Here is a 24,586-nt window from a genome sequence, read left to right as displayed (position 1 = left end):
GGGGGCTCCGTTACCTCGATTGCTGGCGGCCTCAAATGGAGCGGGCAGCTGGATGCAGTAGTCAACCCGCTGAGTGTAACGGACACGACGAGTCTGGCAGCACTGAACTCGCTCCTCCACCAGGAAGCGAAACACATCACTTGGATTCTCTGAGCCTGCGCTGTTCCTCTGCAGAAACACCAAGATTTACGATTCAGAGACGCTGAATATGAGCATCGATAACAGAATCGGACCACATTTGGATTATGTGTCAGGCTGACTTTAGTTTATTATCCCTAAAGCAGGCTTGGCCGAGTCCAGGCCTCGAGGGCCGGTGTCCTGCAGGTTTTAGATCTCACCCTGGGTCAACACACCTAAATCAAATGATTAGTTCATTACCAGGCATCTGGAGAACATCAAGACATGTTGAGGAGGTCATTAACCGTTTAAATCAGCTGTGTTGGATCAAGGACACATCTAAAACCTGCAGGACACCGGCCCTCGAGGCCTGGAGTTGGACACCACTGTCATAAAGTATTAGTCCCATCCATCCATCATTAATTTTGTTTCGGTTATCTGGGGCCGGGTCGCAGGGGCAGCAGCCTAAGCAGAGAAGCCCCGACCTGCCTCTCTCCGGCCACCTCCAGCCTTTCCGGGGAAACACCAAGGCGTTCCCAGGCCAGCCGAGAGACATAATCTCTCCAGCGTGTCCTGCCTCTTGGCCCGGCACATCTCAACCGGCTCCTTTCAATGTGGAGGAGCAGCGGCTCTACTCTGAGCTCCTCCAAGATGGCCAAACTCCTCACCCCATCTCTAAGCCACTGTTAGGGAAAATATTCTAAAACACTTCTTCAGTAAAGACTCAGAGAAGAGAAACACACAGAACTTCTTGCTAGCAAGGGCAGCCTCCAAACTGAGACTCGCACTAAGAAACTGCCCCGGTCTTTATTTATACTTCAGTGAGCGTTTGTGTGTGTGTGTGTGTGTGTGTGTGTGTGTGCGCTGCTGATCAAAGGGTCATATAACATGAAAGCACAAAAGGTACATCCTTGGTTAAGAAGAGGGTAATCTCCCCCTCACCCTAGATGGTTCACCCTAGATAACACAGTGAAGAAGTCCAGCGGTTCATCTAGGCAAAAAGGCACTTAGACTAAAACAGACATAGCTATGTTAAAACAATAAAACAATAAAACAAGGTGCAACCTCTCATGCTCCCAGGACGTGGGGGTGCATTCCTGGAGTGCACACCAAGCCTGCAGCCTGTTAGAGATCACACATCCTGTCACTACACAATTAATTATATGCCTCTAAGCATACATGGTTAAATATTTCCTAATACAAATAACTACATGCAGTATTCTACCATATGCAAACTTATATCACTAAAAGATTATACTGACTACTAAATACAATTTTCCATTGACAGCCACTCTTCAGAGAAAGCTCATTTCCGCTGCTTGTATTTCGGTCACTACCCAAAGCTCATGACCACAGGGGTAGGGATGTAGAACAACAAGTACATTGAGAGCATTGCTTTCACACTCAGCTCTCTCTTCGCCATGATGGACTGGTACAGCGTCTGCATCACTGCAGCCACAGCATCAATCCGTCTGTCAATCTCCTGTCCCTTTCTCCTTTCACTCATGAACAAGACCCCAAGATACTCCTCCACTTGGGAACTTGTCCTAGAGTAGGCACTTCACCCTTTTCGAGCTGAGGACCATGGCCTCAGATTTGGAGACTATGCAGACCAAGCTCTGCAATTAACCAAACACCCCATACTCCCTGAGCACCTCCCACTGGATACACCAAGGGACAAAGTCGAATGTCTTCTCCAAGTCCATGGTCCTGGTTCCACGACCAGGACAAAAACCGCATTGTTCCTCCTTTATCCGAGGTTCGACTAACGGATACATTTTCCTTTCCAGCACCCTGGCATAGACTTTCCCAGGGAGGCTGAGGACTGTGATCCCCTACAGTTGGAGCACACCCTTTCTTGAAGATGGGAACCACGACTCCGGTCTATCAGTCCAGAGGTACCACACCTGATCTCCACGCAGCACTGCAGAGGCGTTTCAACCAAGCCCGCCCTACAACATCCAGAGCCTTCAGGAACTCAGGGCGAACCTCGTCCACACCAGGGGCTCTGGCACCAAGGAGCTACTTCAGTGACCTCCCCCCGGAAAAGACGAGTTGTCCCCCTCGTCTCCAGACTCTGCTTTCTCTGCGGAAGACTAAGGAAGTCCTCTGAGTTCCATCCACTGTGCAACAATGTCCTCGGTCGAAGCCAGCAGCGCTCCACTACACACAGTGCAGGTAGAGCACTGCTTTACCCTCCGAGTCGCCTGACGGTTTTCCATGTTTCTTCAAGGCAGTCCGAAAGTCTTTTTCCTCCCTGAACTCCTCCCACACTCGAGTTTTTGCTTCAGCCACTCCCAAACCATGTTCCGCTTGGCCAATCGGTACCTATCAGCTGCCATCGAAGTCCTAGGCTAACCAAACCTGACAGGACTCCTTCGTCAGTCTGATGGTTCCCTTCACGTCTGGTTCGGGGGACACCACCACGACGGGTACCAACCACCTTGCAGCCGCAGCTCAGTGCAACGGAGGTGCTGAACATGGTCAGACTCAATGTCCCGAGTCTCCCTCAGATTGCTGTTGAGCTCTGCCGGAGGTGGGAGCGCTGGCATATTAAGCAAATTATAAATACGGTTAAATGTAACAGCTCTATTTGACAATGACATAAACTGGGGAAGAGGTGGATAGAGACTGGATATATAAATCACAGAAACGACTGTCTTTGCCGTGGTCTCTCTAGACTCTCCTGGCAAGACTTAAGCGTGACTGCAGTTTGACCCACATTTCTTAATACAGCCATTCAAAACACTGATGTGACTCTTTAATTTACCAAATGCCTCAATGGAGAGAGCTGCATCTTTTTTAGAAAACTAGGAAGAATCATTATCACTGACAGGCTCCATATCCTCAGCAGGGCTGATTGAAGCAGTGTTTATTTGAAGACTGTGGTGAAGGATGGCACTGTGATTAAAGCACTCGTTTGCCAAGGCCAAGGCCTCTCTGCACCCCAGCCCTTCTATTCTAAGATGCTACAGCAATACACGAGTTATAATGTCACTTCAGCCATATTTGTAGGATGGCACAGGCTGGGCGTGCTGCTGATGGTGGTGATGTTATTCAGGTTATCCATGTATGGGTAACTAAACTGGCATGTAAACACTGACTAGTAGGTCAAAGGAGGTGTGGAAACAAAAACAAAAATGTTAATCACATTTAGTGTGAAATATATCTACAGATGATTTTTTTTAACAACAGCCACAGAGGTTAGGAGAGATTGGTTGTTATGTTTTGTTTATGTGCAGACCATCTCAGGGCATGCGTCCTGGGTGAGGCAGAATCGGAGGCATTATCTGGCCACACAGTGTAAGCGATAGCAGAGGTCTATAGATATCCTGCTTGAGACAGACATTTCAGCACACCCCATGTTTATGTACCAACCAGGGAGACGGCGTGCTGTGTTTAGTCGAAAACAAACGGCCCCTCCTCCAATAAACTGTCTGTCCCCGTGTGTCACACTCACCATATCCCACAACAGCTCCCACTCTGTGACAATGTCACAGAAAACTGCAGTTTACAGCACATCGGTCACGTGGGATGTTTTAAAGATTTTCTGTGACGCAGCGAGGCACGCTGACAGACGTCAGGGTTTTTTAATTTTACAGAGCAACATTGTAACACTTACATCAAATATAGAATTCACAGATGTATTTACATTCACATTTCTAAAAGTCGTTTGCCAGATTTATACATTCATCAGCCGCTTTATTAGATACACCTTGCTAATACCATTTGGACCCCCTTTGTTTTCTTAACTTCTCTAATTCTTTGTGCCAACAGGGTGCTGGAAACAAAGATCAGAGATTTTGGTTCGACGTTGCTGCAGATTTATTCAACTCCACGTCCATGATGCGAATCTCCCGTTTCCACCACAACCCAAACTTGCTCTAGTAGTTTGAAATTTGGTGACTGTGGAGGCCTTTCAAACTGCAGTGCGTTGTCACTGAAAGCAGTTTAAGATCAACTTTGTGCTCATTTGCATACATTGATTCCAACAAGTGTTTATTTGAGTTATTGCTGCCAGCCTCAGTCTGACTCTGACGTCTCGTACTCGCACTCACTGGATATTTTCTCTTTTTCAAACATAGAGAAGGTCGTGTTGGGAAATCCCAGCAGTTCAGCAAACTCTGCAGTCACAGCCTGTCACTTTCACAGTCACTGGAATCACCTCTTTCCCATTCTGGTGCCCAGTTTGAACTTGAACACAGTATTTGCATTATAAGACAGTTGAACAGGGATGTCGCGGCCTTTTACGTTCCAAACACCAAAAAAGTCCAAGAAAAGGCCGTGGGTGGCAACAGGAGGTTTGTTTTAGAACGCACTTCTGACTCCATTGTTTAAAAATCATATGCCGTTTATTTCGTGGAAAATTATAAACAAAAATCAGCCAAATAACTTCTTAAAACTTAAAATTAAACGAAAGTTAACTTAATTTGCTTTAACAACTTCAAAAGTGGTCAAAAAATCATTTCCTAACCCTCCCGTCTTCCCATCTGACATTTGGCAAACAAAAAACCTCTTTACCACACCCATCCAGGGTGCTCTTAATCTCTTGATTAATGAGAGGGTCCATAAGCTAATAAACCAATCACTTTGCAAAAGCTTCTCCAATAAAATTAATTACAAATTTACATAACAAAACCAGGTCAGTATATTCTTACACCTTTAAAGAAAAAACAAAAATGAATACAAATTGCATTTTATAAACATTCAACAAAAATGGCCACAACAAGGGATGTCTAATAAAGTGTGTAATTAGTGTACATGTGGATATGTGAAGACATTTTTCCACCCGGCTTCACTCACCTCCACCAGGTTGATCATGTGCAGGAGGAATTCATGAGCATCTTGTTGTCTGTTGGAGGAAAACTCTGGGTGTCCCCTGCTGACCAGAGCCTTCAACATTCGAGCAGAGATGCCCTTCTGCTGGTGCTGCAATTAAAATATATATACATATAAAAAGATGTCTCACATAATCTGACTACGCGTAAATACTCGGCCTTTTCAGAGGACCATATAACACAAGAGACAGCTGACAGAGAGTGGGAATTATAGATGTTGGAAGGAATGTGTGATGTCAGGCTAATCAACATGTTTGTCTAACGTGACAATAATATATGTGCTAAAATATGATGCTACAAAGTAACACAGAAAACTCGCTGCTGTGGGGGCACGGTCTGCGGTGCTGCTGCAGGGGTGATGGACACACCTGCACGCCATCTGCAATCACGTCTTGCCGGCTTAAAAATCTGACTGGGTCCTGGGTTGTTGATGTCAATGCGAGTTGGGCTATGAGCTGCAGCTGACTGAGTGTGTGAACAGCAACCAAGTATGCTGAAAAGCATGTTAACGACAACACCATCGGGTCTGCGGTGGGTTCTTTGCACTGGCATCGCCACCTTCTTTGTTAAAAAACTCAAACTTTAAGCTAGCTGTCACAACAAGAAATACAGACGTCTGCATCACAATGCTCAGGTAAAAAGCATCTTTTCCAATGCTCGCCATCACTGTTGATACTTGCAGCTTGTGACTAAAACTTTGTTGCTGCCATACATATAAAAATGTGCTTTCACAAAGATGCAGCAAAAACATTTAACCTGGCTCCTTCACACATATCTACATTTACTTTGGTTAAACAGAAGTTAAAGTGTGAAAAAGCATAAACCAGCAGTTACTATAAAATAAGCAGACGTTTAAATATGTTGCTGCCATCCAATCTATATTTTTTCTCTGCAATCAAACAAAAGTAATAGTCTTTAACACGTAAAACCACCAACCTCCATCACGAGAACGTGTACCAGCATTAAGGAAACAATTTGATGAGACTCTGTGATTGTGCTGGGTCACACTGACATAATACAAGCTCTCCCCCCACATCTCCCCAGCTGTCAATATATGTCCAACCACGATTCCCCATCACACATGCAGGAAGCTCACAGCTCGGCCTGGTGGCTGGTGAAGCTTATGGAAGAAGCCCAGGGCTTACAGAAATAACCCTTTATGGCTGTCCTGTAATTTTGTGGCAGATGTGTACTACGACTCCGAAAAGGCAACAGTTTCAAATGACAAACAAACACGTAAATATTCATATAAATTAAACAGTAGCACATTTTTCCCATGTAGCAGCATAAAGCTGTGATGTGAGGAACTAAAAGGCAGAACACAAAATATTAACGGAGCTGTTGAAGTCGAGCAGCTCAAACTGCTGTCAACAGTTTGTAGACCAAATGAAAACAGCAGGAGGAGGAGAGAAGCGACTTTAAACATATATAAACTCAACTACACTCCTTAAAAAACAACTCTGTTACGTTACTATGAAAAACCAAACGTTAAATCAAACTGAGCGGCTAAATCTGAATGTTAGGATTATTCGCATGCTTCTGTTGCTTATGGACCCAGTTTGGAAGCTGGACATACCCAGTTTAACACCTTGTATTCTTCTTTCATCACCTGTTCAATGAGCTCAGATTTCATGGGCGGTTTGGAGTACTGGCCTGAAAGCAGTCCATGTCCCAGTTTAGCCCTGCCACACAAAAACACACACATAAGCATAAAGTAGAGTCTTATTTTAGTCTTGCTGGGGTTATTTTTTAGATGGCACACCCTGAAGGAAGTGTGCACAGATGTCAAGGAAAAAGACACTACAAAACCTTCAGACAGGGCACTTGGAGGCCAGCTCGTGATAATCCTGAGTTTAAACTAAAGCAGGCTGTAGTCCTAAGTGCCTGTTTTGTTATTGGACTGGCTGTGGCGCCTCTTTGCAGCTCTTTGTGGTTGTTTCTTGTCTTATAAATACGTCTGTGCAGTGGTACTCCACAGAGACAATTAGGAGAAATACAGTCATTTAGATTCATTCAAGGCTGATGACAGTTTTCATCGACTGTATACTACTTCATATTTATTAAAAGTGAAAAGGAGCAAGCAAGGGGACCTAGTCTGCTTCATTTGTTTCCCTGTCATATATACACTATTACACTGATGTTCTTATTAAACAGTGAGGTCATGTAACAGTTATCCCGATCCAGGCGTGTTTTCATGGGCGTTTTTCCACTCTTGGATCAAAAGCAGACGTCCGATATTCAGTAATAACAGGCACACAGCTATAGCTGCGAGGACAGTAGCTCCACCCACCTGCTGTTCAAACCTTGTGTTTATGCAGAGCAGCCAATCAGACGGACGTTTGCTTCAAGAGGAGCTAAAACAGTTTGTGCCAGACGGTGCATGAGTCCATAAATGTGTGATAAGTGGCGTAAACCCGGCCCTGTGTTAGCCTTACAGCTTACAGGTCACCTGCTTAACTTAGTGAGGCACGCAGCACCGCAACTACTGCAAAGATCTGGAGGAGAGCCTCTTCAAATGATTACACGACCTTTAGCAACATGCTAATTTAATGAACTTAAATATTTGGTGGCAGAACCTCAGCTCCAATCCCCGCCCCCCGAATGCGTCATGTGTATCATGAAAGACTTTCCTGTTTGTCCTTCAGCACCTTGACCTTTATTCACACGTAGCGTTTCTATTAAGTACCTGTTTACAACATAATTGTCTTCAGAATAATCCAACTTTAAGAGAGCGCCATTATACAAATAAACGGTTTACTTTCCTATGACCCATTTCTCGCTGACAAGCTCTAACAGTGACAGATATAAACGTGTTTTTATCTGGCTGCGTGCCTCACAGCATGAAATACACAGCTGATATCTATCGCCTTCCTGGCTAAGAATCTGCTTCCCATTCATCACACCCACAGCATCTGACTGGCCTCTTGCAACATACTGGCTTATGTGACAAAGTCAAACAGATTTTACAACTAGCATCAAAATTCATTGGCAAGATTTGGTTCTATTAGAAAACGACACATCGTGTTAATTATGTTATAATTAACAAAATATTCCAGTCCTGAGCAGCTAGAAAAACACCCTCTCCTGTTTGTGCAGTTCCACACTGCATAACGTGACACTGCAGTCACTTACATTTGAGTTGCAAAGTCCTGGGTGGGGTCGAGCGGTGAGTAGTCAAATATCCTCTGAAGATTACCCACATACCTGGAGAGCAAAGCATGAGTCACACTCTGACCTACAGAGGAGCATACGGGATGATGGACTCTCAGGAACATTAACTGTAAAGTAACAGTTTTAAATATTGCTCAAAAGATTTTTTTTATGTCCTCTGTCGACTGACATGAATAAATATTTGTAAATTATTTTGAACAACAAATTTACACTTTAAACACTTGATAAAAAACAGCTTTGATTGTTAATAAAAACTGAAAAAGTATTTCAGATTCTTCTGTGGTAACAAGACCTCATTTTTAAACTGGCTCTAAAGAAAAGCAGTCTTTCTGTGAAACCAGTACAGAATCAATAACATCTGACATACGAGATATTACTCACATCCTTTGGAAGTCTGGGATGCTGAAGAGGACCTGCATGACCGTACTAAGGTAGCAGCTGCTTCCCAGATTTTTGATGCCTGTATAACCAGAGCCATACACCTCCTTCAGCTTCATGCCCGACTCTTGGATCACCTCCCACTCGCTGACCCGCGGCCGGGGTTTATTGTCTGTGTGGTGCCCGTTTTCTGTCTGAAGGGGGAAAAGGGAAGCTATATTAGAAACACCTTTTGGGAGAAACAGAGTCTTCATCTGGTTCTCAAAGCTGGAGAGAATTTGACTGGAAAGTCTATTATGGTTTTTAAACTCCACCCCACATGGAAAACGCCTGGTTAGACCAAAAACAGCGTTGGAGAATCCAGGCAGGTCAATCCCAATCAGTCCTACACTTTTTATTCATGTACTAAACTAAACTCTGAGATGAAGTTCTTTTAAATGTGGATTGTTTTGATTGAAATATCCCCAAAAACCCCAGACTGATGTTTTTGGGACTGACACCTATTGGCACGATTTAAATACAGTGTTCATCAAATTTATTGGAGCATCTGACATACAAACAAGAAAACATAAATATTTACAGCTCTTTCAAAAACTTCAAATCAATCAAGCATAATATTCAACCACTGTAGGAATGCAAGTCAATTTGTGTAATTTGGCATTTTAATCAAAAATAATAGTGTGCTTCACTCATACAGATTAATATGGGAGAGGATTAGGGCCACTGGAGTCCTCTTCCATAGCATTAACCATTACAGAAACACCAATTACTACATTTAAATAGCAGTGATTTAGGGCAGCTGTGTCATAAACCTCTCAGTGAATTTAACAGCGCTACATCTCTTCAAAGTTTTCTTTATTTCACGTAAAGAAATGTAACAAATGTTTGTAAAACTCCAATGAAAATGTTCAGTGTGTAGCTGCAGCAGTGAAGCGTGGTGTGCGTTTGTTATTGATTTGATAATTGACTGATTATTACTGATTTCTTTGATGTGTTTTAGATGTTTTAGGCTCAAAGCAGCTAACTTACTCCTTTCTGCATCTGTAGCATGTCTATTCCAAAATGTGACAGGTGCTCTGATACGTGCGGGTCCAACACAGCTTCTTCTTCCTCAAACGAATAGATGTCTGAAATTTAAAGAGCAGTTAATCACTACAACAAGATTCATTGTTGGGATGGTAACTTACTCGCTTTAGAAATGAACTACAGATGGATGAGATCTTGCTTTGTATTTCCAAGAGTCACTGTGTGAGCTTCAGGAACAAAACTTTGATCGGACAGTCGGTAGGTGAAATTATTATTATAGCTACACGATGCTACACATTATGTCAAATTTTTAAAAACGAAGCGAGTTTAACTACATATTATTGTGTTTTAAACACTACCATAAATTTGATCTAAACTACAAGTTTTCTGTAGTTTTCTTTGCATTAAAGATCAAAACAAATGTAAAGGAAGGATCACTGACAACGTGAAATAAATGAAATTCTGGATTCGTGGAACGGCTCTCGTGATGATATCAAGAGTCCCAGACCTGCTCCATCGGGGGTGATGGTGTCCAGTTTGACAGCCAGAGGGTAGTTGGTCTCTCTGTAGTGCTCCAGCGCATGGCCGTTACCACCGCTCCCATCAAAGAACCACTTCCCACAGAGCACCGCTCCGTCTGTCAGGTTCAGCCACAGGTTCTCTCTCATCTCACACTTCTGACACTTCCAGCCACTGCAGACAACAAAACAGACTCGTGTTGTTGATGTGCCATTTTTAATCACTCAGTCGTGCCAAGCCTCACTTTTGACTGCAAAATGTCTGTGAAGCTTCTCAGTCATCCAGGTCACAGCAGTCTAAGGAGCTCGGATGGAGAAGCGTCTGGACTCCTTTAAGCTGCTTCAAGACGTTTCACCTCTCATCTGAGTTCTAAGGTCAAAACAGTCAATCTGGGACTCTCCACCATTTGACCCTAGAATGAAGAAGCTTCTCGGATGAGAGGTGAAACATCTTCAAGCAGCTTTTCCATCCGAGCCACTTAGACTTTTACTGCAACATTGCATTTTCCTCAACAACAGGGGTGAAAGTCGTCGGATTTACAGGTTCTCTCCTGTTCTTTAGTTATCAAAGCAACAGAAACAAAGACTACAAATACAAGACTTTCCTTATATAGAGTCATTAAAAACATAGATGTTTACATCCATGCCTATTCAGACACGTATAATAAAGTACGCAGCAAAGCCTTTAATAGGTGGAAACCAAAGATTACTTTGATCAATGAAGTGTCAAATGTGAAATATGGTTCACATTTCGTTTTGGCTTCACTAACGAGGTTTTTGTAGTGTGTGCGTGCCATCATTCTGTTTGCAAACACAATAACCTGAATAAACTGGACTTCTATCCAGAGATGCCTTCAAAGTCAACTTAATGGCTTCGTGGTCAAAAACGGACAAAAACCGTAACTTTGAAACCAGAATTCTGTGGTGTCGTGATTATTGTTGACATACACAAAGTACGTGTCAGATTTGACCTCTGACCTCTTCAAAGTCAGTACATTGATCTGAAGGTCAAAGTGATCATGGTGCTATATAGAGCTGTTGTTTCTTACTGCCGTTATTTGTATTGACAGCATACAGGGAATAACACAGACTTCACTCCGACCTGGGTGGGATCCTGACCCCGTTATCCAGCTGTCTGAGGCTTCTGGCATGCCGAGACACCTGGATCTCCTCCTCCCAGGACTCAGGCTCCTGTTTCTTGTAAGCTGATGGTGCATTGAGTACTGCATCACAGGCGATGGTCACCTGGACGTCAGCAGAGTCAGCGGTCAGTATTTTATTTCAGCAATTATTTTCTTACAACTGAACATAAAAGCTCAGAACCACAGAAAAGAGCCAAAGAGGTCATGCAAGATTTGTGCTTAAAAAAGAAAGTGTGTGCCACGTCACATGACTGATTCAACACCGAAAGAGTTAAGAAAAATCCAGCAGCAAAACACACCTGCTCTTTTATTACACTGTACAATTAAATATTTTCCACCGCGGCAACATGAAATCGCACATGCATTAAATAATAAAACAGACGTCGAGGTCGTGCCAAAGCCAAGCTCTAAAAGCCAAACTAACGAATAAATGTGTGAAAAGTCTCTTCTGCGCTCCATGCAAGCAGTAAACACAGAAAACAAGGCACATACAGGTGCACCACATGGTTCCCCGAAATGTTTGCAAAGGTGTACATCTCACAGGTCACCCACCAATCCTCTATAATGAAGTTCGTTTTTGAATTTTCACAGATGTTTTTGAACCTTGAATGTAAAACATATGGATTGAGACCAAATGGTGGCTCTACAAGACAGACGGGGTGGCCACTCAGGGAACCATCAGCGTGCACTGTAACGGTAACACAGACTCACTGACCAGAGCGGGCAACTCCTCAATATTTGGTAAGGGGATCTCGAAGTGGTCTGGAAAAATGACGAGCTTGGCCTCATCCTCGTATTCATAGTCCTCCCCGTTAAAATCACGGTTCAGCTCTAAATCTTTCAGGGAGGAAGCAAACAGTCAGCTGCCACTGAGTTTGTTCTGAAATATCTTTACTTGATGTTCTTTTCTGCTTGAATTTGAGATGATGATTTGTTCCTTTAGTCAGTAGCGGATTTCTAAGGAGCGGGCTTTGATCACCCTCCATACAGAGCATTTGTTTTCCACTGCAGCCTAAACGTGCATAATGACTCAGTGGGAAACAGGATCATAGGTTAACCCTGACAATGCTGTTATGCCTACTGATTGCATGCGACGTCAGCAGCTAGCGCCTTAATTAGATCACTGGACCAACGTGGGGATTATGGCGGATACGTACATAACCGCTGTCACTTCAAGATCTTAAAAGGATAACAGGAAGAACTGCTCCAAAGAAGGAGTCCTCAGGAAGAGGCAGGTAATGGCTGGAGGGCTGATCTAATCTACCCTTCATGGAGTGGAAGGAATTCCTCCGTCAGGAAGGAGGCAGAGTCACCTGGTCCTCTGGGCGCAGCGTCATAGCTGCAGCAGAAGCGTGTCAGCAGCCTGGACGGGAGGTTGACAGGCGGTGGCAGCTGAGAGGCCGGCGACTCTCCCTCTCCGCACCCCCAAAGAGGCGGAGATGAAGGGGAGCGGGCCAGGATTTGATTTAGAACAGTTACCAACCACATTTACAAATAAATGAGCTATATTTAGAGAACAAGATGAAGCGGAGGAAGAAGAGGAGGGGACACATCATGAGGAATATCTGACGCTTTGGGTAAAGGCTGGCAAGAGGGGGCGGCTGGAGGGTCACGACAGAGCAGGAGATGCGTTTCTGACCACATTAACATTAAACCACCAAAACAGTAAATTACTTCTGGAGCTGCACTTTTGCAAACACCAATCAACGAGATTTACTGTTCAGGTATGATTTAGTGCTTTAATCCTGCCTCTGCTGGAGTATAAACAGTTGATTACTCATTTTCCTGTTCTCATGCTACAAAATCCGTAAACATGATCGTCGTTACTCTGGTACATTTAAGTTCTGACGATAGGTCTCGTGGTGAGGAAAGGAGCATTTAGTGAGTTTCTTGTACCAGTGAAGTAAAACCCTGAATGCTTTTACTTATATTCATAAGGCTGTAAACTCTACTTGCACCACTGCCTCGGTCTTACCTAGAAACACTTTTCCATTTCTTCTTCTGGGGATGGCGCCGCCTCCAGCAGCTCCGGTGGCTTTCTGTAGGAAACATCACATTTAAACACCTTTCAGCACCCTGCACAGACATCCAGAATTACTTGAAAAAACACATTTTTATGCCGTGCTAAAGCCAATCCAGATAGTTGTCATTTTGTTAGGAATAGATGCTGGACGTTCCAGGTGCCGGGTCAGTTTACAAGGCAAGCGGAAAACCCCGACCATGGCAGGGTCAACATACAGGATGATTAATAAAGTGCTTCAGTACGACAGATACTGTTTACATCATGTGTGGGCCTGTCTTTGCCTGTAGTGTGTGTCATGGTCTTTTTCTGCCTCTGCTGCAATTGTCTCTTCATTGAATGTCGTCAAGTGCGATCAAAAAGGCAGCATGAACACAAAAACAAAGAATAGTAACATTAACATATTTTAGCTTTGACACAGTTATTGAATGGCTTAGGACCGTGAATCTGCAGAATCATCAGTTGGCAGCACAACTCCACAGCGCCACCAACTGGTTTCCTTTCAGTTTGATCAGGTTGGCCTGAATGAGCCTCTCTCGGTGGGTAAACAGGGCAGAAAGACGGAGAATGCTGACACGCTTGAGACCGAGTGGACCCATGGGAAAAAACCCAGCAGACACAGGAGCCTGCAGAATGTGAGCAGCTGTTTGTGGACAGATCCAGGCATTGAAATAGCAGTTCTCTACAAAGCAGAGCAGAAGCCAATTAGAGGCAGCAGCTCTGATCTTTGTCGGTCACCATCCAGTTTTCATAGAAAGACAAAAGTGAAGCATGTTTTGGTTCAGATGTGATACTTTTGCAAAGACTGTTCCCTTAAATGACTCAGCAGCTCTGTGGCTCAGTCTCAACAAAAGCGTAACGTTACAGTCTTTGGACAAAACATCATTAATTGTAATAAAACTCTACAGTAATAAATTCTGTTGTGATATAAATGGGTTCAGTCGTTTCACTTTTGTAATGCTCGTCTTATTGTTGCTTTCCAATTGGAAAATTGTTTTTACTCATGTTTTACTGAAGCACACCTCACTGGTCCAATCTTAAAAACATCACAGCTTGATGAATTGTGGGTTTTAACGGCGTGTTCAGCAAACTAAGAAAAATACATTTTAATCTCTTTATTACAAGTTAAAGAAATCCTCAACTTTCCACATAATTAGTAGCAAATTACCAAGTTAACTCTTGGAATTTTCCAAACACACAAAAACTAGAAAAACGTTCAGTGAGGAAAGTTAGAGGTGAGAAACAGGCCTGAAAACATCAAGTGTTACACACAAACAGGGGGGGGTGTAATGATTTGCAAATGAACCCATAGGGGCCCAGCGGGCGATCGTGGCTCAAGAGTTGGGAGTTCGCCTTGTAATCGGACAGTTGCCGGTTCGAGCCCCGGCTTGGACAGTCTCGGTCGTTGTGTCCTTGGGCGAGACACTTCACCCGTTGCCTGCTGGTGGCGCCAGTGTCCGGCAGCCTCGCCTCTGTCAGTGCGCCCCAGGGTGGCTGTGGCTACAATGTAGCTGCCATCACCAGTGTGTGAATGTGTGTGTGAATGGGTGGATGACTGGATGTAGTGTAAGGTGCTTTGGGGTCCTTAGGGACTAGAAAAGCGCTATACAAATACATTTACCAAGACGATGCTAACTTGCATCTATTATGCTGCATCAGCCTCTGTGGGAGGAGAGTCTGTGTCCTGAACTGGCCTACCTGCCTGCAGTCCAGCTTCACCAACTGGAAACACTTATTGAAATGAACAATATGACCGAGCAGATGTAGGACCGTGGAGCAACTGGGATGCTGCATCAGACAGGGCCGGGATGACGTTCCTCTCCCAAAACTCAAGCACCTGGCCTACTCGCTCTCCAGACACTTTTTTCATAAACATTTCTCTCAGTTTACATCTGCGATAAAACGCTTTTACAACTTGACACGTTGTGATTATTTTTGTGCGCAAGAAATCTGGATTTAATTTGGTCTTATGTGTTAACAATCATCATTTAAATATATGAATCAATATTCCACACATCACTGGTTTTACTCAGGAGTTGTTTTTTTAGCTTTTCTGTTCGACTCTGTTAAATTCTATTAAATGAATTACCTTTATGTGCTACGGATTCAAACGTGCTCTATAAACAGGATTTGAAAAGCACTTTAGAAACAAAGATGATTTCTGTGCTCTGAATTCTACTTTAGTCTGTATTTACAGTCAACGCCCGACAAAGCACATGGAGCAGGTGGAAGACGCACCTCTTTGACGTGCCGTTTGAGGTGCATGTAAACGCTCTGTCCTGTTTTGCGATAATGTCGCTCCACATGTTCTCGACCGAAGCCCAGGAATGTGTTCATACACACATACAGGCCTCCCTCAGACTCCTGCGGAGCAAAACAAACAATAACAATGAGAAAGCACAACTGGCACAACAACAACTGGCACACTATGAGCACATTTGAAATATTTCTTACCGTGGGAACAATTTCAGGATCTTCTATTTTGCCCAGTTTGCCAAACTCATCACGGTAACATCAAACACAGAGATGTGATTCTGACACTTTCCAAACTCTTTCTCGCTCAAAGAATTATTATTTGCACCAAAAACTTTCCACCTTTCAGCATTTGTGCTGCTGACAAGCATTAGTTTTAATGCAAATGCCTCCTCTGACAGGTCATTTAAGCCAAGGAAAGTAATTGATTATTGTCTCATATTAGGCTTCATACGAGCAACATGATACAACAATTTTATGCTGTTGTTTCTGAAACTGAAAAGCATCCCATTACAGGCAGACTATTTCATTAACAACATGTCTGAGCTCTTGGGAGAATGATTTTTACCTTTAGTAACAGCCCATAAGCTGAGACTGACTTGTGTCATGTCTTTGAGAGAAGAACACGATTCTTTGGTCATCTTGTTATTATCAAAAAATGTCCACGTGAACAGTGACAGACACCTAAACATGCTTTCAAATCTACAATAATCAACCTTTTCCTTTCCTTGACAGTTCACTTCACATGGGAAAACAACACACTTGGAAAATACACCTTCAAAGTTAACCTAAATCTGCGACTGATAAACCTTTAAGTGGCCCAGAGTGACATATGAGCCTCAACAGTGCAAGGGTAAAAATAACCCAGTCCTCAGGCCAACATGACAAACTCCAGACAGCTGAGTCACCTTTAAAAACGGGTTCAGTCGAGAAAGTGAGATTTCATTGGGGCAAAGAAATGTTATTTATATCTGTCACAGGTAGGAAGGGTACCTGTGACAGATACAAAAATGCAGGGTTCAGTTCACGTACAGGAAGAACTGAATCATCAGCGCATGAAACCCCTTAAAGGTTCAAATAAAGTAAAGCAGCAGCTGTGTTCATGATGTCCCTGCTGTCCTATTCACAGAAGAAAAGTAAAATGACAAAAATAAAGCAGAATAAGCATTTTCATATAGCAGAAGCATTAAATCTTTCACTTTTTGACTCATTATAGTCACAGTGTTGCAGAGACACCATGTGACCCCATAAAAGCTACTAAAAACCAAAACAACACCATTAGGGTCTTTAAACGTGTACAAATCCTGTTTGAGAACAGAAACATCACCGTGGACACAGTTCCAGCCAAGCACCACTGACGCACTTTAGGCCATTTTCAGACAAATTACAGACTATAAAAGGCCAAGAGTGGAGCAGTGAACTCAGTGTGCTGCTGCTGGAGGGGGAGCCCAGCTTCAGGCAGGTGTAGGTGTGTGGCTCCGTTTATTGGTCTAACTGGCCTGCGTGTGGACCTCCAGTAGTAGTGGGGTGGTGTGAAGTGGACACAAAGGAAACCCCTTTCATCTCTTTCGCCTGAGACGTAAACACCCTTTAATTGTCTTTTCCCCTCTCAAGCTCGCGGGGACGGTGACCATGGAAACACGCTCATTTACAGCAGATTCACGTGCGCCGCTGAGCTCGTGCAAAACAAGCTGTCAGCTCGCCTGCGACGCACTTTCTCTCCCCAAACAAGCCGCTCGTGTCGCACCGTGTGTGTGTGTGTGTGTGTGTGTGTGTGTGTGTGTGTGTGTGTGTGTGTGGAAGGGGGCGACAGGCACACTTACGGGAGAGTCGAAAGAAAAGGCGCACTCGCTCTTGAACACCCGGTCTCCTGTTCTGGGGACCCTGATGGTGGGCATGTATGGGACCAGCAGCTCTCCGAGGTCTGCAGCCATCTTCGCATTCCTGCTTCTCGCACCACAGTGCTGCGGAGCCTCCGGGGCAGCGCCTGTCACAGGAGAGGATGCTATTTTTAAAGCACTCCGTCTCTACATTCCTCCGACCAGGGGGATGTGACGCTGAAAAACATAAAAATAAAATGACCGAGGGGTGGAGGCAGGCAGGCTGCTGCACGGTGCGGCGCAAAGCTAATGTTGTTCTTTTGTGTTTCTATTCTTTTTCCTGTCTCCCATCACACAAAAAAAGAAAAATCTCGGACCTGCGCAGAAATTACATTGCTGCTGTTGGCTGTGGTGACGCCGCTGTGCTGCTCCTGCTCACGGGGATGTTTTACGAGAAGGCCCCTCCCGCCTCTGAGGATGATTCATAAAGCCGCCCACATTTACTACAGCATGTTTCCAGCTTCCAGGATTCAGGAAGTGCGTGATTATGGAGGACACTTTGATTTTTAGTAGCTGCTGCTGATCCTTTATCAATCTGCAGTCGGTTTGTTTAAAAAAGAGAGAGAGCAGGAAATGTCATTGCTCTGCAGGATTTTGCGAATATAATAAGTAAATAAACAAAAAATATACTGCAGATGGCAGATTTTTATTTTTAATATGTGATTTTAAGTCCACTTGTGCTGCGTGTGTCTAAAGAAGCCCTTTGTCCGCATGACCAGGCTAGTCTTGTCTGCAGAGCTCTGCCACCCGGTGGACGCTCGTGTTCATCGCAAGAAAATAAACTATAAACCAACAGGAGACCAACCTTCCTCAGAGATCTGGAAGAATTTACAGTACAAATAAATGTAAGGTGCAATTTGTTTTTAATTGCACTTGGCTGAAGCTTTCTCAGCCCTGGCTAAGCATTTGGATATATCTTGATCTTTGTCAACAGGCCAAGTATATCCTGGACAGGTTGTCAGCTCGATGCCGGGCTGATACAGAGACGGACAACCATAGGAGACTTTTAGAGTCACTAATTAACCCCACTAACTGCACGCGACGGAGAAAATTCAAACTCCTTCATGGAAAAAAAAAAAAGTAATTATAGATATTATGCACATTTGATTTACTCTTCAACTTGAACTTTATTGGATGATTTCAGCTCAGAAGTATTCACACAAACTGAAGACAGGGGGTCTCAGTGGGTTTCCTGCTCTGACACAAGCTGCCAGTCCCCGATCATCTGTAACTCTGGAATATCATCACGGTAAAGGTGTTTGCTGCATGAACTGAATTAAGACGCTAAAACATGAATATCAGAGTTCGATAGATACTTTATTCACGCAATAAGGGAAAAAATGTACAAACAGTGAGATTGATGTACAGATGACAGAAACATCTGGATTAATGGTCAGGCGATGACTTGGGGCTGTTGTCAATTAGCTCCTTGTTAAGGGTCGGCACTTGAAACCAGGGGCCGTCTCCTTGCTGCCTCATATGGCGACGCACCTCCAGCTGCGTCAGTCTGTGACAACAAAATCATGAATAAAGCGGAGAATGTAACACCATGCTTTAGAAATGAGCAACCGGTTAAGTATGGAAGACTAATAATGTACGATGCTCGTAAAATAACAAAGAACTACATTTGTCACAGCTGCAGCACACACACTTAAATTGATTCCTCAAGATTTACCAATCTTATTAAATTTACCAATTTCAATAACCAATCTGCATATTTTTCAGAGAGCGTGTTCTGAAAAAGCCAAAGATGGTTCCCTCATAGGCTCGCCTGCACCTGTTTTCTTTTGGAGAGAGAAGAAAAACAAAAAACTGAGGTTTTCCACATCAGTGGAAGAATGCTATTATCAAGGAATGCAGCTGCTCTGCACGCCCTTTCAGGATCCCTCCCTGCACCAGAACTGCATCATGTTCTGGTGCTTTCCATGACTGGACACACTTAAGAACGGCTGCCGCTTTAGCGTTTGTAGTGAGTTTTCCATGACGGTGGTAGCAAACTGCTGTTTCCCATTTGTGCTGTAAAGCACATTTGTAAACCTCTGTGACAGTTAAAAACTCTCTCTTGGATGCTTCCCTCTGTAAAACTCAATATCAAGACACTGTTGGTTACACTACATAAACAGCTAAACACCAGCTGTAGCACATCAGTGTATCGTGTGGTGTATATGAGCCAAGCAGACACGTCTTCTAAAAGCATTTAAATTCATGTGTTTGTGTTGATGGTGAAGCGCACGAAGCACACTGGCAGTAACACCCACCTCATGTCTGCTTTTTCCTTTTCAAGCTGGATCGCAGCCATCATCTTTTCGTAGTCCTTCACTGGGGAATCATAGATGTTCCGTGTGATCCACCTGGTGATGGGGTGCTGAAACAACAGCGCACAAGGATTTTGTGCAAACATAGGACTGTCCCTTTAGTGCAGGCATGTGACATACATTTGTTGCAGTTCAGTGTTATTGTGGTTACAGAGGAGCTTTGGTCAAGTAAACTTTCTTGAGGGGACATTTTTTATCCTGTTTTAATTCTTAAGCTCAAGATCCGCCTCACCAACAGCTTAAGGTCATAAGGAGCATTTACCAGGCTCTGCCCATGAAAACTCAGAAACCATACACTTTTTTTACAAAGATTATTTTCCTTTGGAGATGCTTTCATGTTGACTGTGGCTGGTGCTGCTGTGCGTTCGTGTCGTCTGGATCGGCTTTGGTGAATGTTTTGGGTTTGGTGTTGACATCTGTCCAGCCTCGCTTGTGGAATATTCCACTCTCACCCAAGGTGGAAGCGTGCCACTTGTGGCTAGGGAAGATTGAGTGCTTTAATGAACTTTGATTCACTGCTTGATCAAAGCTTGTGCGCCAAAACACACTGGAGGGGTTTTTTTTATAGGAATAAAAGCATTTTTAAGAAATAGAGTGCCACTGAGTCCTTTGAAGACTTTGCTTAAAAATCATACCCAGTTTAAAATTAGTTGCTTTCTCCTTATCAGAAGCCTCCTTAGACAGGAGACTAGCATGGCTGCTATTTTTAACTCCTTTCCTGGAAGTCCCGGTCTGTTCCATTGCACTTGTGCATCTGCAGCACATGATGGATCTCCTCCAGTGTGTCACTGCAATAATACTTCAACTCTAACTTCATTTTGGGGAAAAGGACAAAGAGCCAGAATCTAGAAAGTGCAAGGCAGTCGTCAGTGTGTGGACACAGACTGGTACGTGCTACGTACAGACTGCTTGCTCCAAGTCCAGAGATTATACTCTCACCATCTACAAGTCCGCTATGGCCTGCTTGAGTCCCAGTGATGGGACACTGGGCCATGTTGCCACTGTGTGCACCTATGTGTCTATGGAACTGTGCAGGCTGCACTACCGCACCCCCACACCCTCAGAGATGCAGGATTTTGAACTGAGCACTGATAACAAGCCGGACGGTCCCTCTCCTCTTTAGTCTGAAGGATGCTGTGTTCATGTTTTCCAAAAAACTTTGATTTGTCTGACCACAGGACTGTTTCCCCACTTGGCTCCAGTCCATTTTAAACGAGCTTTGTCCTGGATCATGTTCACATACGCCTTGTCTTTACATTATGATGCTTTGACATGCATTTGTTGATGACACGGTGACAGAATTATGACAGTTTATCTCTGACAGGAGCAAACAGGAGGGACACAAAGTAAGGAAGCAGCCCAGGGCAGACGCACACCCAGGCTACTGCAGCCCTTTGGCATACAGGTCGTTTGCACAACCAGGTCAGCTATGCCAGGGCTCCATGTCTGGTTTGAATGCAGAGCAGCCTGAGGGCCTGGAACTGAAGGGCAGCCAATATTGATTTTCTCCTTGTCCCTTTGCCCCAAAAGGAGGTTTCTCCAGAATCTCCAGCTGTGCTGATATTATTTACTGTGAATGATGAGATATTCAGTCTTCTTTGTGGTGAGAAACATTCAGTTTTGTGCAGTTTAGTGAGCCTCTGCTCATCGACACGTCTGAAACTCTGCCTCTCTAACATCATCTTTTTACACACAATCATGTTACTGACCTATTATCAGTTAACTTCATTAGATGTGAATTTCCCCCAGTTATTTCTTTTTAGTACTGCTTACTTTTCAAGCTTTTTTTTTTTTGGCCTCCATCCCATCAGTTTTTTGTTAAACCACGTAGCTCTAATCAAATTCAAAACGATCAAATGTTTTCAAATAATGTTTTCAAATAATTTTGGCCTGTTATAGGATACCTGTCAAAAAATAAAGATGCTGCATTGCACATAATGATGAGCCAGCTCTGCCTCACCGACATAACAGACATTTAATCGAGCAACATAATGACGTGCAAAGCACGCGGTTTCAGTCGAGGCTTCTTTTAACTCTACACTGAACGGGGCCCTCGGAGAGACTTTTACCTGAGGGACCCGTCGTAGCACCTGGGTTTGAAAATGTAACACAACAGTCCCATAAAACACTCACTGGAGGAAAACATGATGTTGGGGGGGGTTAACAATGAATATGCACATATTATGATTACACTTCAAAATAAAATCCGTGAGCATATCCTTCCCTTAATACGAGTTTGAAGCAATGACAGAAAGAAGCACCACAAACAACCAAAGAGACAAAGGGACGCACCTTGTAGTACTCCCAGTGCTCGGGCTCGTAGCCTTCAGGAATTTCAGCCAGCTCTGCCTCACCTACACGACAGACATTTAATCGAGCAACAGAGATATTCATTCCATACGTATTTGAGTAAGTCCTGGAAAATATTAGAAGCCGACTAGAATACACAATAAAACACTTATGCTTACTCACCGATGAAGATATTCACCCCCGTGACGACGATAGCCACTGGAACACCAGTCAGCAAGATGTAAAATTGCTGAGGGAAAAAATGAGAAGAAAATCAAATATATGGCAAATTCAGTTGTTGATGCGTGCAAGTCACCATCCAAAATTAACCAAGTAAGAAATATCTCTTACTTTTTAACTCAGCGAACTGACTTTTTTATTTTTTTAAACCAGCTTAAACAGTATCATGTTGGCCATTTTAGTTTTGATGTATGCACTGCTCTCTGCTGCTGGTGCCTTTGAGCAAGGTGAGTAACACAAATGTGGAAGTTTGTTTTTTGGCTGAGTGTAAGAACATGAACACAAACATTCTTTAAAATAAGAGAGAAAACATGGTTACTATTTAGAAACCTGCACTGTGGGTGAATAATAAACTTCCAACAGTACGTCTGAGCAGTCAAGGAAAATATGTTGAGGGAAAACTTCCTTTGTTACATTTCAATAACAAGATTTTGTTTTGTTCTTTCAAAGGGTGAACACAAACATTATATTATAATGATACAGCAAAGTTAACAGAGAGCACTTCTGCAGTGTATGTACGTGAGCTTGGTGGATGTGATGGTGCTCTGCACTTACCAATAGGCGCAGAAATCTCCTGTCATAGTAGTCAGAGGGTTTGATGACAAACAGTCTCTTTCCGTGACCCCAACGGACCGCAACTGCAAAACAGGGCACAGTTACTATCATGATGCCTGTGATTGGTTATAGTGAGCACGCACGCTGCCTCTTCAGTTGCATGGAGGCTCTGTCCAGTGTACCAAGTATCTCTATAATGTATTACAAATGCAAAGTCTATGACCTACCACTACATCATGATTAGGTGGGTGGAGCTTGTATTTTGTGTTGTTTTTCTAGCAGGCTTAGATGTTTTACATGGTTGACACGTTTGCCCCATCTCCCTTGTTGAAGAGACGTTGTTTCTAATGGTGGCTGCCCGATTGAGTTTAGTGCTATAATTACATATTCATATAATTGGACTACAAAAACTCAGATTATGATTACGTTTCACTTCAACAATAAATAATCCCAGATTATTTTTGCAATAATGGCAGTCATCCATTACTGCGGACATCTTCTTAGTAATAATCTTTGGTTTGACCATATGGGCAAAAATCAAGAATGACCATCACTGCAGCTCTTCAAATGTGTATTCGTGTGGCTGTTCCCTTTAGAGGTTGCCACAGCAGATCGTCTCCCTCCTTCACTACATCCACAAATCTTCTCAGCGGCCTTCCCTTTTATCTGCCTTTGCAAAACAAATCCACTACCTCTCCTCTGTAATTGTCCAAACCATCTCAGCCTTGCTTCTCTAACTTTGTCTCCAAAGCGCTCAGCCTGAGCTCATGTGCTCATTTCTAACCTTGTCCATCATGGTCACTCCCAATGAAAGTCTGAGCATCTTTAACTGTGCCACCTGCAAATCTGCCTTCTGTCTTTTTGTCCATACATAATAGCAGACCTCACTACAGCCTTGTAAACATTTATTTTCGCTCTTGCAAAGTATTGCATGAACTGTTTAAAACAGGGGTAGGGAACTCCAGGCCTCGAGAACCGGTGTCCGGCAGGTTTTAGATGTGTCCTTGAGCCAACAAAGCTGATTTAAAGGGCTAAATTAGCTCCTCAACATGTCTTGAAGTTCTGCAGAGGCCTGGTAATGAACTAATCATTTGATTCAAGTGTGGTGACCCAGGGTGAGATCTAAAACCTGCAGGACACCAGCTCTCGAGGACTGACGGTCCCTACCCCTGGTTTAAAGGGTGTCCCACTGAGTCAGGTGGCTTTACTGAAACCTTATAATTTAAGGATATTAAAGAACATGTCGCTATTAAAAACATGGTGAAACGCCTTTAGATAAAACTGCAGACCATAGCACTGCATGCAACAAGCAGATTTATGTTAAGCGTTGACACAGAGATGACAAACTATCATTCAAACCCTGTAACCCAACTAATGTTTACTAAATACGCACCGCTTACTGCAATGAAAAGGCAGAGGTTGAAACTGGAGGATAAACAGTGGCGTATATAAACAGTACATATGTATACGGAGCTATAATAAAGTCACTGTCTTCCTTTATTGACACCAGGACACACGTTAACAGCTAGCTCTTGTTAGCAAGCTAACAAGGTCATGAGAAAAGACAAGCAGCCTTCCGGTCAGTCGTCTCATTTTTTAAACGACTGGGGTGTGTCTTACCTTTATCTGTGCGGGGGATTGCTCGAGTGAGTAAATTAGCCGCAGTATTTCCAGATTTCAGAGGACTCAGTCTGGCTGCAAAAGCAGCAACAGACCTGAGAACGCTCGTGCCCACCATCGTTACTTTGGGAGGACGGCCCAGCAACACGAACTGTGATTGGCCGTTAAGCGAATAAGCGAATCATATTTGATAAGAGCACAGGTGTAATTTATTTTCAACTGAA

At 43.6% G+C, this 24,586-nt stretch overlaps 2 protein-coding genes across 5 annotated transcripts in view; both read right to left on the bottom strand.

Moving 5' to 3' along the window:
- The window catches only part of usp13 (ubiquitin specific peptidase 13), a 35,350-nt gene extending 17,496 nt beyond the window's left edge, over positions 1-17,854 (bottom strand). The window contains exons 1-13 of one of the 4 annotated variants that reach the window (XM_082522905.1): positions 17,546-17,853; positions 17,287-17,450; positions 15,449-15,574; positions 13,166-13,229; positions 11,906-12,027; positions 11,151-11,293; positions 10,039-10,223; positions 9,534-9,631; positions 8,508-8,698; positions 8,088-8,159; positions 6,532-6,637; positions 4,921-5,046; positions 15-168 (exon numbers count right to left, since the gene is read on the bottom strand). In XM_082522905.1, coding sequence (XP_082379031.1) covers positions 15-168; positions 4,921-5,046; positions 6,532-6,637; positions 8,088-8,159; positions 8,508-8,698; positions 9,534-9,631; positions 10,039-10,223; positions 11,151-11,293; positions 11,906-12,027; positions 13,166-13,229; positions 15,449-15,574; positions 17,287-17,397 — 1,498 coding nt within the window. In that variant the 5' untranslated portion in view covers positions 17,398-17,450; positions 17,546-17,853. Of the gene's footprint in view, positions 1-14; positions 169-4,920; positions 5,047-6,531; positions 6,638-8,087; positions 8,160-8,507; positions 8,699-9,533; positions 9,632-10,038; positions 10,224-11,150; positions 11,294-11,905; positions 12,028-13,165; positions 13,230-15,448; positions 15,575-17,286 lie in introns of all 4 variants that reach the window. The other 3 variants (XM_082522904.1, XM_082522906.1, XM_082522907.1) reach the window with 3 other exon arrangements.
- A 787-nt stretch (positions 17,855-18,641) lies between these two features.
- Positions 18,642-24,522, bottom strand: ndufb5 (NADH:ubiquinone oxidoreductase subunit B5). The gene is made up of 6 exons (XM_082524977.1): positions 24,363-24,522; positions 22,743-22,825; positions 22,131-22,197; positions 21,951-22,012; positions 19,602-19,708; positions 18,642-18,850 (listed from the first exon to the last, which is right to left on the bottom strand). The coding sequence occupies exons 1-6, from the start codon at positions 24,478-24,480 to the stop codon at positions 18,730-18,732; spliced, it is 558 nt and encodes a 185-aa protein (XP_082381103.1). The 5' UTR covers positions 24,481-24,522; the 3' UTR covers positions 18,642-18,729.
- Between the last annotated feature and the right edge of the window lie 64 nt (positions 24,523-24,586).

Source organism: Aulonocara stuartgranti (assembly GCF_965226115.1).
Source record: "Aulonocara stuartgranti genome assembly, chromosome: 23".
Lineage (NCBI taxonomy): Eukaryota > Metazoa > Chordata > Actinopteri > Cichliformes > Cichlidae > Aulonocara > Aulonocara stuartgranti.
Note: the sequence above shows the minus strand (reverse complement) of the source record. Positions and strands in the feature narration are given on the sequence as shown.

Coding starts and splice junctions, on each gene's coding strand:
- ndufb5 (XM_082524977.1), bottom strand. CDS start 24,480: ATGGTGGGCACGAGCGTTCTCAGGTCTGTTGCTGCTTTTGCAGCCAGA. Junction 22,198..22,742: donor GGAGATTTCTGCGCCTATTG/GTAAGTGCAGAG, acceptor TTTTTCCCTCAG/CAATTTTACATCTTGCTGAC. Junction 22,013..22,130: donor GGGGGTGAATATCTTCATCG/GTGAGTAAGCAT, acceptor TCTGTCGTGTAG/GTGAGGCAGAGCTGGCTGAA.